Here is a 13,904-nt window from a genome sequence, read left to right as displayed (position 1 = left end):
TTGCCACCACAGGTTGGAGAGACGTGAGTCCTCTGTGGTCGCCGGCATAATAAATGACCCTGCAATCTGGCATACTTTTGTCTTGTGATAACTTTCTACGCTCCGGTCAAATACAACACTATAGGGCATGGGTCCCCAAACCTCAGGCCACAGACCATTAGCCCATTAGGAACTGTGCTGCACAGCAGGAGGTGAGTGGTGGGCGAGTGAGCATTACTGCCTGGGCTCCACCTCCTATCAATCGTTGTCGACATTAGATTCTCATAAGAACATGAACCCTACTGTGAACTGCACACATAGGGATCTAGACTGCATGCTGCTTTTGAGAATCTAATGTCTGATGATCTGAGAACAGTATTACCCCCAAACCATCTCCCCCTACACCCCCAACTGTGTCTGTAGAAAAATCGTCTTCCACAAAACCAGTCCCTGATGCTAAAAAGGTTGGGGACCACTGGTATAGGGCAATAAAACCTAATGGGATCATCTTTTCTACAGAGCAGAAATACTTTATAGGTCAGGTTCAGTTGCATTACTTTCCATGTTTTTACAATTTAACATCTACATTTACAATTGTATCACAGTCTAGCCAATAGACAATGGTGCATATCCCATCAGATAATATGCAGATGATCCATTAGATAATACCTAGCACACTACTAAAGGAACACCAAATAATTTATTGTATCCTTTTTCAAGGCTTTGACAGTGTTTAACAGTCTCTTCCTTTTCATCAAAAGGAATCTGTCACAATTATTCTTGATTAGTAAAAAGCAAATTTCATTAGGTTTGTCCAGATTATTTGCCTAGGTACAGCAAGAGTGTTCATTAATCATGTAGATCTTCTCAAATTTACTTTGCAAATCCAAATCCATACAGAACAGAACAAATTACTAAGGCCACAGGATTAACTTCTGTCTGAAAGTTTTCATCAGAAACCTCAAATTGGACTTCTAAAAGCCTTTGTAACTTTACATCCCAAGGCTGGGGAACCAAATCCAAGAAACTCTTCACTAGATTTCTCCTGTAGTACCTAAGAATTTGGTTGAATCTCTTTCCTTAGCATCTTCAAAATTTGCTAGGATTCCCAGCCTCCCAAGCATTGCTTTTCCTTACCGCTGATAAGACAAACATTTAAGCCAGGCACCATTCCAGTTTTGTTGAGACAGCTTTGTAGGCATTGACTCTACATATAAAGTCAACTTGAAATGTATATAATCTTTTGCTAACTCTCTACTTGTGTCATATTTTATTCATTGTTTTTAATAGTGGGCTTGTCATAACTGGTTAAATGAGAATTATTTTCAAAAAGGTCACTCTAGATATGGCCCTCACGACCTAAGCAATTATCCTGGTAAAAAGGACAGATTCCTTTTGAATATTGCTATGACATAAAAGGAGATTCAGCACATTTCTGAATTCTGAGGGCTTAGAATCACATGCCATTTAAAAATTTTAGGGCTGGATGCAATGGTCTATGCCTATAATCCCAGCAATTTGGGAGGCTGAGGTGGGAGGATGACTTGAGCCCAGGAGTTGAAGACTAGCATGGGCAAGATGGTGAGACCTCATCTCTACAAAAAATTAGAAAATTAGGTGGGTATGGAGATACACTCCTGTGGTCCCAGGTACATGGGCTGAGTCAGGAGGATCTCTTGGGCACAGGAGGTTGAGGCTGCAGTGATCCATGTTCACACCACTACACTCCAGCCTGGGTGACAGAGCAATACTCTATTGCCAAAAAAAATGAAAATTTCAGTTTACAAAAGCAGAGTACACTAAATTGAGGTCAATAGCTTATGAAGAATTTAAAAGGGATTCCTCATATACCATAAAAATAGAACACTACATCAACAATATTCCAAAAAAGAAATAACTGATCAACTTTCTCTCATCAGTTCATTCATTCCTATGTACTTATTCTGCTAGAAATTGTGTTGGTGGACTGCTGTCATGAATTCATCTGTTTCCAAAAGAGAGTCCTAGACATGCAGACGCAGTTCACTGCCATGTCTTGAAAGTTGTCTAAGCTGTCTGCTCAGAAGCCTGTATTCATAAATCTATTTTTTGAAGAATTTATCAGTAGTTCAAAGAACCTGGTCCTTTCCATGAGGCTCCGAGACTGCCCTTTCTTGAAAACACAAATTTGGCCTCTAGTTTATAGTAGAGCCCTTGAGCAAGCATCAGAGTAGCACAGAAACTATATATGTAGAAGGCCAAAGCTAAACGGTGTTTGATATGTTTTAGCTCTGTGTCCCCACCCAAATCTCATCTCAAATTATAATCACCATAATCCCCATGTGTTAAGGGAGGGACGTGGTGGGAAGTGATTGGATCATGGGGGTGGTTTCCCCCATGATAGTCTCGTGATAGTGAGTGAGTTCTCACAAGTTGTGACAGTTTTGTAAGGGGCTCTTCCCCCTTTGCTTGCTCTCCATTGCCACAATGTCAAGAAGGTCCTTGTTTCCCCTACGCCTTCTGCCATGATTGAAAATCTCCTGAGGCCTCCCCAGCTGTAGAACTATGACTCAATTAAGCCACTTTATAAATTACCCAGTCTCAGGTATTCCTTTATAGCAGTGTGAAAAGGGACTAATACAGTGTTAATTACTTTATTCAATAACAGAAAAAAAGAATAAAATTCTTCATTATAGCATAGCTACTACATTTCTTTGGAGGGGGATCATTTTTATTTGACTAAATGTACTGGAATATTCAGTGAAAATCCTTTCTTAAAGGATTGGGTGGTAGGCAGGATTTAAGAAAGGATTACTTTTCACCGAATATTCTTCTGTTAGGCAGCTGCTTTTAGTAATTCAAAGTACCTGGTCCTTTGTTCACAGATATATATTTTTTCCCATATAAATAGTAGCATACTATGTGGTTTGTGGCTTTCTTTTTATGTTTGCTTTCACTTGGTGTATTTTTAAGATCTTTCCATGGCAATATGTGTAGAGCTTCATTATTATCTTTAATAGGTGCATATGAATATACCATAGTTTATTTAACCTTTTGATGGTCAGTTAGCTTTTTTTTTTCTTTGAGATGGAGTCTTGCTTTGTCACCCAGGCTAGAGTGCAGTGGTGCGATCTCGGATCTTGGTTCACTGCAACTTCCGCCTCCGGGGTTGGAGTGATTCTCCTGTCTCAGCCTCCCAAGTAGCTGGGATTATAGGCGCACACCACCACACCCAGCTAATTTTTGAATATTTTAGAAACAGGGTTTCGGTATATTGGCCAGACTGGTCTCAAACTCCAGACCTCAGGTGATCTGCCTGCCTCAGCCTCCCAAGTGCTGGGATTACAGGTGTGAGCCACTGTGCCCAGCCAATTAAAAATTTTTAAATCTTTTGCTATTACAAAGACTGCTCCTACGGTTATTCTTGCACATAAGTGACTTTACAACCAAGGGGATATATTTGTAGGATAAATATCTAGGAATAGAATTTTCAAATGTAATTCAAGAATTGGGCTGGGGGTGGTAGTGCACATTTGTAAATCCACACTTTTGGAGGCTGAGGCGGGAGGATGGAGGATTTCTTGGGCCCAGGAGTTTAAAACCAGCTTAAGCAACACAGGGAGACCCTGTTTCTAAATAATAATAATAATAATAATAATAATAGCTGGGCATGTTGATGGTCACCTTTTACAAAAGCAGAATACACTAAATTGAAGTCAATAGCTTATGCAGAATTTAAAAGGGCTTCCTCATATATCATAAAAATAGAATACTACATCAACCATATTCCAATAAATAAATAGCTATAATTAAATACCTTTGGTCCCAGCTACTCTGGAGACTGAGGTGTGAGGATGATCTCTTGAGCCTGGAAAGTTAGTCCGCAGTGAATACTGATCCCACCATTGCATTCCAGCCTTAAGGACAGAGTGAGAACCTGTCTCAAAAATAATAATAAACAAAATTAAAAATGAATTGTTAGAATATATACTTCCTACATTTTGCTTACCACTGTACCCCCAGAACTTACAATAATATTGGCATATTCTAGGCAATCAATACATATTAGTTGAATGAATTTATACAGTAGAAAGATAGGTTTATTTTTTATTCCTTCAGCAGTTATTAACTCAATCTGAACAATGTTACTTTTTGGATCTAATGCTTACATGATTCTTATTTCAAGCATTGCTTTTCCCAGGAGATCTGATCACTCCTTGCCTCCCTTCCCCTCTACCACAACTCTCTCCCGTCTGACTTATAAGTCACCTTTTCTGTAGCATACTAAGCTTGCCTTTGTCAGAGAATTTGTCACTGATTATTTACCTTCTTTCCCACTGAACTCCTTCAGGGTAGAAACACTTCTTAGAGAGCCAGGAGGCTGCACATTGTTTGCATAATGTAAATTTAGATGATTATCACTCTCTGGCTCTTGTCAGAACAAATAGAAATATTCTCCAGAGAAAGGCACCTTCCAGTGAGGCCCTAATATGAGCTGACAACCAAAAATCTTCAAAATAAATAAAGAACCAATCAGCACGAAAAAAATTCAACTGAAAATTAAAAATAACACATTTGGGACCTTGATGTGGTTTGGATCTGTATCCCCACCCAAATCCCAATTTCAATTGTAATCCCAGTGTTGGAAGTGGGGCCTGGTGGGAGGTGATTGGATCATGGTAATGGTTACTAATGGTTTAACACCATCCCCCTGAACACTGTCCTCATGATAATGAGTGAGTTTTCCCGTGAGATCTGCTTATTTAAAAATGTGTGGCACCTCCCCACTCCCACCCCCACCCCCACACGTTTTCCTCCTGCTCTGGCCACATCAGACTTGCCTGCTTCCCCTTCACCTTCTGCTACAATTGTAAGTTTTCTGAGGCCTCTCCAGCTGTGTTTCCTGTATAGCCTGTGGAACCATGAGCCAATTAAACCTTTCTTTATAAATTACCCAGGCTAAGGTATTTCTTTGTATCAATGAGAGAATGGACTAACACAGACCTCAAGACTCCAGACATTAGAATGATCAAATAAACAGTACAGTTGGCAGTACTCTGTTTCCGTGGGTTCTGCATCTGTGGATTCAACCAACCTCAGATGAGAAACACTCAGGGAAAAAAAAATTCCACAAAGTTCCAAAAAGCAAAACTTGAATTTGCTACATGCAAGTACTACATTGAATCCACACAAATGGAATGATATGTAGTCATCTTATTAGATATTACAGATAATCTAGAAATGATTTAAAGTATATGGGAGGATGTACATAGGTTATATGCAAATATTATGCTGTTTTATATAAATGACTTGAGCATCCTTGGAGTTTGGTATTGGCAGGGGTTCCTGGAACCCCACAGATACCAGGAGACAACTGAATAAAATAACTTTTTGTGTGAAATATGTAAAAAAAATTTTGAAAAATTACAAAATGGAAAACAATAGGAATCTATAAAAACAAACAGGCAAGGCCAGGCAGGGTGGCTCATGCCTGTAATCCCAGACTTTGGGAGGCCAGGGCGGGCAGATCATGATGTCAAGAGATCAAGACCATCCTGGCCAACATGGTGAAACCCCATAGCTACTAAAAAAAAAAAAAAAAATAGTGGGCGTGGTGGCATGTGCCTGTAGACCCAGCTACTCGGGAGGCTGCGGCAGGAGAAATGCTCGAACCCAAGAGGTGGAGGTTGCAGTGAACCAAGATTATACCACTGCATTTCAGCCTGAGTGACAGAGCAAGACTCTGTCTCAAAACAAAAAAAAACGCAAAAAAAAAAAAACCAGGAAGATCTGAAAAACAATTGAATTTAATCTGAAAGAGTATTTCCTAAGTTTTAAAATGCATAAGAATCCTTGGGGAGCTTCTGCAAATGTAGAATGAGATTTGTTAGGTCTAGGATGTGACTCAGACTGCCTTTCTAGTAGCTCTCAGAGTGCTGTTGATGCTGCTAGCCCATGGACTTTAAGTACCAAAAGAACACTATATAGTCAGATAGATATGAATAAATTATACAGGATCCATCACAGAAAGACAAAAAAGGTGAAAAATGCAAGAAATTAAGAAATGAGAATGATGTAATAAGAAAGTCTAACATTTCTGCCAGGTGCAGTGGCTCACTCCTGTAATCCCAGCACTTCGGGAGGCTGAGGCAGGCAGATGACTTGAGGTCAGGAGTTTGACACCAGCCTGGCCAACATGGTGAAACCCTATCTCTACTAAAAATACCAAAAAATTAGCCAGGCGTGGTGGCACACGCCTGTAATCCCAGCTACTCAGGAGGCTGAGGCAGAAGAATCACTTGAACCCAGAAGGTGGAGGTTGCAGTGAGCCGAGATGGTACCACTGCCTCCAGCCTGGGCGACAGAGAGACTCCATCTCAAAAAAAAAAGAAAAGAAAAAAAGGAAATCTAACATGTCAACTAAAGTCCCAGAAAGGGAGAATATTGAAAGAGAGAAGGCCCACTCCTTACATTTGCAGGGCCTGGAGCAAAATCACAAGTGCACGCTCACATACCATATAAGGCACATTTAACAGTTTAAAGTTAAAACCCAGGCTAATCCATGTTAAATAAAATATGCTCTGGGTAGGGCATGGTGGCTCACATCTAATCCCAACACTCTGGGAGGCCACAACATACTGAGACTCCTATCTCAACACACACACTAGCCAGGCATGATGGCACATACCTGTAGTCCTAGCTACTTGGGAGGCTAAGGTGGGAGGGTCACTTGAGCATGAGAGATAGAGGCTGCAGTGAGCTGTGACAGCACCACTGCACTCCAGCTTGGTCAACAGAGCAAGACCCTGTCTTTTTTTAAAAACAAAACAAAAACAAAAAACGGCCAGGCGCAGCGGCTCAAGCCTGTAATCCCAGCACTTTGGGAGGCCGAGGTAGGCAGATCACCTGGGGTCAGAAGTGCCAGACCAGCCTGGCCAACATGGCGAAATCCCATTTCTACTAAAAATACAAAAATTAGCAGGGCAGGGTGGCGGGTGCCTGTAATCCCAGCTACTCGATTGGCTGAGGCAGGAGAATCCCTTCCACCGGGGAGGTGGAGGTTGCAGTGAGCCGAGATCAGCCATTGCACTCCAGCCGGGGTGACAAGAGCAAGACTCCGACTCAAAAGAAAAAGAAGAAAAATGTTCTGACCAGACATAGTGACTCAGGCCTGTAATCTCAGCACTTTGAGAGGCCCAGAAGAGAGGACTGCTTGCATCCAGGAGTTCAAACTACAACAAATGATTTCCTTCCTTCCAGAGTTCAAACTAGAACAAATGATTTCTTTCTTTCCTTTCTTCCTTCTTCCCTAGAACAATTTCCTTCCTTCCTTCTTTCCCTCGCTCTTTCCTTCACTCCGTCATGCCTCTTTCTTTTCTCTCCCTCCCTTCCTAACTAGAATCATTTCCTTCGTTCCTTCCCTCCCTCCTTCCTTTTTTCTTTTCTTTCTTCCTGTTTCTTTCTCTTTTTTTCTTTATTTCTCTCTTCCTCCCTCTCTCTTTCCTCTCTTTCTCCCCCGGCCCTGATTCACTGCAACCTCCGCCTCCCATGCTCAAGCCATTCTCCTGCATCAGCCTCCCGACTACGCTGGGACTACAGGCATGCGCCACCACGGCCAGCTAATTTTTGTATTTTTAGTACAGACGGCGTTTGCTCATATTGGTCAGGTTGGTCTCGAACTCCTGACCTCAGGTGATCCGCCCGCATCGGCCTCCAAAAGTGCTGGGATTACAGGCGTGAGCCACTGCGCCGGGCCCAAATGATTTCTTAAAAGCAACTCAGATATTTAAATATTATTTAAAGCTGTTGCTAGACAAATCAGACTGGCTACGGAACGAGAATACGGGCGCCAGAGACTTTCAACGCAGGCAGGTGAGGACACCTATGAACAATCAGTGGGGTCCTACGGCAGCCTTAAGATCTGCTCTGCCTTTCAGGCGAAAGTGTGGTCAGCTATATCGGAGGGCGTTGGGGGCCTGAGAGGTGCTTCTGCGCAGGCGCCCGGCTCCTAAGTCTACCCAGGAACTAACTCTGCTCTCTCTTTTAGCTGTTAGACATGGTAAGTGTGCATTTCGTGCTGCTCTCCAGATGGGTTGGTAGCAGACTGGTAGCTGTAGGATTGTTTTCCTGGTGCTGGAGAATGGTTAGGACACAGATCTTATAAGGTTTCTTGAGGGTGAAATATTACTCAGCGTTTTCTGCAGACCTCGCGGGTAATTTCGCTGCTAGTTTTAACCCAGGCCGTCTTCTGTTGGGAGGGCCTGTTAAGAGTTGAGTCGTCCGATTTCTTAACCCCTCTAAAAAGCTCGGGCTGATTGATGGCTTTCTTTTTTGGAGGGGGGGTGTCAAATTTCTTTAAAATCGTTAGTGATGTGGTCTCGCTTGAAGGCCTCGTAGAGATTTTTTAATGGGATTAGAGGAAAATTCGGCACTTAATCATTTCCGGTAATCTTCATGACCTACTGTAGTGACTGCAATGTACTCTGAATGAGGAAGACGTAGACACGAAAAGAACTAGAGCCGCATCCCATAGGGACTTCTGCAAATACAGAAACTCGGATTAAAGGTGGAGAAGATGGAGCTAAAGGAAATGCTTATTTAGTATATTTGAACATCTTTTGGGGTACTTAAAAGGTGCTCTGAAACCTGCATTTGATTAAGCAAGAATTTACTTGCAAGTTAAGGGCTAGCTAGATTTTTTTTTTTAATATGCTTTCTACCGCATGTAAACCGTAAGTTGTCCTGAAATGCTAAGCTTTGATATTCTATTGTGTTTATTTTTTTCGAGACAGTTTCGCTTTTGTTGCCTGGCCTGAAGTGCAATGGCGCGATCTCGGTTCACTGCAACCTCAGCCCTCCTGAGTAGCTGGGATTACAGGCATGAGCCACCGTGCCAGGCCTGGTGTTTACTTACCTTTTTGAATGAAAAATGAACAAAAAATGCTGGTGGTAATTTTTTGGGTCGATGATGAGCTGGCATGTATTCTGAATCTAAAGTTGATTTTTACTACTTTAGCTCTAGAATTACTCTGAGACCTGAAAATTACCTGAATTGTGACTAAAATGGAACTTGAATAATTTAAATTATTTTTTGTTATAAATACATGCATACCTATACTTTATTTAGAGTCAGGGTCTTCCATTGCCCAGGATGGAGCGCAGTGGCACAATCTAAGCTCACTGCAGCCTCAATTTCCCGGGCTCAAGCCATCTACCTCAGCCTCCCTAGTTGGTTACAATTTTTAAATGGAACGTTTTCCTGTTACAAGGTGAAATCAACTGAAAATTCAGATGTATGTAGAATCTGCTGTGGGGCAGAACGTTTTAAAGGTAAACATTGAGATTACTGCTTTTTTATTTTGAAAGGGCACTCCACAGAAGGATGTTATTATCAAGTCAGATGCACCAGACACTCTCTTATTGGAGAAACATGCAGATTATATCGCATCCTATGGCTCAAAGAAAGACGATTATGTACGTATGATTTTTTTTTTATGTTGGAAAGTCTATTTTTAAAGAAGCGTGACAGTCATAAGCAGTGAGGCAGTATTTATGTTTTATGCGTCTTAAAACGGTATCCAACTCCATGCAGAGAACTGAGGATGTGCTGTGCCTTTGAATTTCAGTGAAGCGTGCCTTGAATGCCTGGGGTTGTGGACTTATTAGAATCATACTTCAGGCCGGGCGCGGTGGTTCACGCCTGTAATGCCAGCACTTTGGGAGGCTGAGGCGGGCGGATCACGAGGTGATTGAGACTAGCCTGACCGACATGGTGAAACCCCCGTTCCTCCAACAATACTAAATTAGCCGGGCGTGGTGGTGAGCCCCTGTAATCCCAGCTACTCACCTATACTGAGAGGGCTTACCAGACAAAGTAGATAAGGGTTTGGGGGACAAACAGGTGTCCCCTTTTGTAGTTAGGGGTAATACTTTCAAGGTCAATGATGTTTTGGCATGTCTTATCTGAATCTACTGCTGATGTGTAATAACACTTTAGCTCTAGAATTACTCTGAGACCTTGAAAAAGTTTTACCTTAAATGTTTTAATTTTGAGGAAAACTCTCTGGGACAAAAGTAGTAAACAACTTAGTTAAGAGTAAATGTTTTCCCCTGTAGTATCCAAACTCAATTGTCTTAAGTTTATCCATCGATATGTGGGATATATGGTATGTATTGATTTTTTACTTAAGTGTTAGGTTCTCATAACCTTGAAAATACTGGAGTAGCAGTCATGGAGTTAAGGTCATCATATGGAAGGGGCTGGACTCGTTTCTGCCTTTATCTGCTATCTGTATGCTCTGGATTTGGGTTAGTAGCGAACTCAGGTGCACTTCCTGTTAGAAAACTTCGTCATTTTGGGAGATAAAACCTCACTTTGTTTCCCAGACTGGAGAGCAGTGGTGTGATCTGGGCTCACTGCATCCTCCACCTCCTGGGTTTAGGTGAGCCACCTGAATAGCTGGGATTGCAGGCGAGAGCCACCATGCTCAGCCACAAAACTTCTTAAAATGTAATGCATTGTTGAGTGTGGGAAAAATTTGTTCTGGAATCTTAATGTTCATGTATCATTGATTAGCCAGTGTTTTATCTGAGCTTAGAAATCTTTGGCATGTTTAGGCCATTTTGGTTTTCATGTAGTTATATGATTTACTAATAGATAATAGGTTATGTACAGACTCCACATTAAAATGCATGCTTGATAAGTATGGTGTAGGTACTCTGAAAGAAATATTCTTCCTGAACTTTACTGGTGAAAATGGTAGATGCATTTCTGTCTGGTTGGCTTGTGGGAGAAACTAAAAGCCCTATTTGTATTGTCAGCCATAGATGAATTAATCCTGTCCTCAGATAATTGTTTTTTTCTGATTGATAGTTGTGTCTGAAGATGGCTTCTGACATTGAGAGTCACAAATTTAAACTCACTACTGATTAGTGCTATTAAGATCAGGAGAGGTAAAAAATAGCAGCATGGCTAATAAGTTAGCTTTGCTGACACATTTTAAATTGTGTATTGTTTTAGGAATACTGTATGTCTGAATATTTGAGAATGAGTGGCATCTATTGGGGCCTGACAGTAATGGATCTCATGGGACAACTTCATCGAATGAATAGAGAAGAGATTCTGGCATTTATTAAGTCTTGCCAACATGAATGTGGTGGAATAAGTGCTAGTATCGGACATGATCCTCATCTTTTATACACTCTTAGTGCTGTCCAGGTAAATACTAATTAAAATTTCAATGATCTTGATAGAACGTTCTCTTCAAGAAATGGGAATTGAAACTATATATAGGATTTGGTCAAAAAGTGAAGCTGTCCTACAAGGTCAATGATGTAATGGCATGTATTAGCTGAATCCAAAGTTGATGTGAGTTCTAAAATTACACTGAGACCTTGGAGGATAAAATTTTTATCTTCAGTATGTGTAACTACTGAAAAATAGCTATTTGAGTTTGATATTAGTGAACATCTGCCTGGTGGTTTAAAGTCTGGTGCTGGGTGCTGAGATGGGTTAAGGACTTTGTGTGTATTGGAGTATGTTGGAATGCCAAGTTAAAATTTATATGTAGAAAAATTATATTTTATGGATAAAGATTTGGGTTTTCTTGATATCTAATTGTATGGAATGACAGGAGAGTCTTTGAGAAAAAAGAATTGAGCATAAGAGCTTTAGAATAAACATAAAAGGGGTATTTACCTAATATTTGTCTTTATTGCAGATTCTTACGCTGTATGACAGTATTAATGTTATCGATGTAAATAAAGTTGTGGAATATGTTAAAAGTCTGCAGAAAGAAGATGGTTCTTTTGCTGGAGATATTTGGGGTAATGTCAGATTTAGACCATTCTACCCAAAATACCAATGTAAAAATGTACTGATTTTGCTAGTAACCAGTTTATAAGTTTTTCATCTTTTCAGGTCCCACTAAGCAGCTGGTCTAACTGGAGTTAATGGTCTGCTGGAACTTCCAGCATGTACTGTGGTAGTTATATCAGCATACAGGAGCACTGGAACAGAGGGGGCCAGTCTAAAAGATAAGGTAGGTGAAATTTTTTTCCCCCAATATTTGGTGGCTTTGTAAAGTTCTTAAAAAACTTCTTGCTGGTAAGGGAAAAATATTCAAAAAACTTTACAAACTTGCCGAATATTTGAGTGGCGGGAGGGAATAGAACTTAATTTGATAAATGTAGATAATCTCTGCTTTAGGGATGAACACAGTGCAGGCCAGAGAGACCAGCTGCTTCATGGGATGTGAAAAATCTACTTTATTATAAAATAGGGTAAGTTTATTTGCATTATTAGGAATTGACTAATTCTTTCAGTTCTATTTGTTTTCTTCTCTTTCTGGACATGCTTTAAGTAGCTTAAGATAATTTATTGTTTTTGTTTTTTGTTTGTTTTTTTAAGCGAGGTCTTGCTCTGTCCAGGCTGGAGTGCACTGGTACAATCACTGTTCACTGCAGCCTTGACCCTCCATGTTCAAGTGATCCTCAAGACTCAGCCTCCTGAGTAGCTGGGACTATATACAGCTGCATACCATCACAGCCAGCTTTTTTTGGGGGGGTAGGGGGAAGATGGAGTTGCGGGGGCTGGAGTGCGGTGGTGCAATCTTGTCTTACTTGCAGCCTCCACCTCCCAAGCTCAAACAATTCTGCCTCAGCCTTGATTAGTTGGAATTATAGAGATGTGCACCACCACACCTGGCTGATTTTTGTATTTTCAGTAGAGATGGGGTCTCCCGGACTCACGTGAGCCTCCCTCCTCGGCCTCTAAAAGTGCCGGGATTTCAGGCATATGCCATGGTGCCCATCCCCAGCTAATATTTTTAAAAAGTTTTTGTAGAGATGGGGTCCCGCTATGTTGCCTAGGCTAGTCTCAAACCCCTGGGCTCAAGTTATCCTCCCACCTCAGTCTCCCAAAGTGATGGGACTATAGGTAGGAGCTACTGTGCCTGGTCAATTTGCTGTTGTTTCCGACAAAGGAATTTTTTGGGAAGTAAAGACACTTTAGATTTAGCATTCCTCCTGACTACCTAAAGTAAAAGTTGAGCTTGAACTCAATTTAAAGTGGTAGTTGTGCAGAGTTTTTTAGATGACTAATATATAATCTGGTAATACCTGCCTTGATTTTGATCTCTTTTTATTATAGGAGAAATTGATACAAGATTCTCTTTTTGTGCGGTGGCAACTTTGGCATTGTTGGTAAGCTTTGAATATTGGTTTGAAATGATTGAAGTTCATGAATACTCTAGAATTTTTTTTTTCTTTTGAGTCTGAGCTGCTGAATACTCTGGAATTAAACAGTTTTTTTTTTGTTTTTTGTTTTTTTTTCCTATTTGTAGGGGAAGCTTGATGCTATTAATGTGGAAAAGGCAATCGAATTTGTTTTATCCTGTATGAACTTTGACGGTGGATTTGGTTGCAGACCAGGTTCTGAATCCCATGCTGGCCAGGTAATTTATTAGTCCAGATGAAAATTTATTGTCATTTTGGAAGCAAGTGTCAGTGTAGGAAAATGAGTTATTTCAATGTTTGTCAGATACAAAGTTAATTTGACTGTAATACGGTATCTTACATAAGAATTGCTTAATTGATAACATTAGTTTGCTTTACATACTGTATACCTTTCTCTTCAGTGGATCCCTCTGACCTAAGCAAACATAAGTGGGTTCATAAGCACCAAAACACGTTTTTATTAAGTATTTGTCAGATCAGAAAGAAAAACTTAAGTTATAAAGTGGTGTTTTAATAATTTGAGTTTTATCAATTTTACTATCAAGAAATTATTATACACATTTACTTTATGTCTGTAATTTTAGATCTATTGTTGCACAGGATTTCTGGCTATTACAAGTCAGTTGCATCAAGTGAATTCTGATTTACTTGGTTGGTGGCTTTGTGAACGACAGTTACCCTCAGGTGGACTCAATGGAAGGCCAGAGAAG

At 40.6% G+C, this 13,904-nt stretch overlaps 1 protein-coding gene and 3 non-coding genes across 4 annotated transcripts; all 4 read left to right on the top strand.

Moving 5' to 3' along the window:
- Positions 1-7,894: 7,894 nt before the first annotated feature.
- On the top strand, positions 7,895-13,904 carry RABGGTB (Rab geranylgeranyltransferase subunit beta; the record flags this gene model as incomplete). The annotated part of the gene is made up of 7 exons (XM_017530597.2): positions 7,895-8,017; positions 9,325-9,432; positions 10,979-11,176; positions 11,679-11,784; positions 13,109-13,161; positions 13,302-13,412; positions 13,779-13,904. Coding segments are annotated over exons 1-7 (705 nt in total), but the record flags the coding sequence as incomplete, so codon positions are not given.
- LOC119471935 lies at positions 8,919-8,997 on the top strand. The gene has a single exon (XR_005201032.1). It is a non-coding gene; the product is annotated as a small nucleolar RNA SNORD45 (small nucleolar RNA).
- On the top strand, positions 9,895-9,978 carry LOC119471934. The gene has a single exon (XR_005201031.1). It is a non-coding gene; the product is annotated as a small nucleolar RNA SNORD45 (small nucleolar RNA).
- Positions 11,283-11,354, top strand: LOC119471933. Its single transcript, XR_005201029.1, has one exon. It is a non-coding gene; the product is annotated as a small nucleolar RNA SNORD45 (small nucleolar RNA).

Source organism: Cebus imitator, unplaced genomic scaffold (genome assembly GCF_001604975.1).
Source record: "Cebus imitator isolate Cc_AM_T3 unplaced genomic scaffold, Cebus_imitator-1.0 Scaffold3, whole genome shotgun sequence".
In the NCBI taxonomy this organism is placed as follows: Eukaryota; Metazoa; Chordata; class Mammalia; order Primates; family Cebidae; genus Cebus; species Cebus imitator.
Note: the sequence above shows the minus strand (reverse complement) of the source record. Positions and strands in the feature narration are given on the sequence as shown.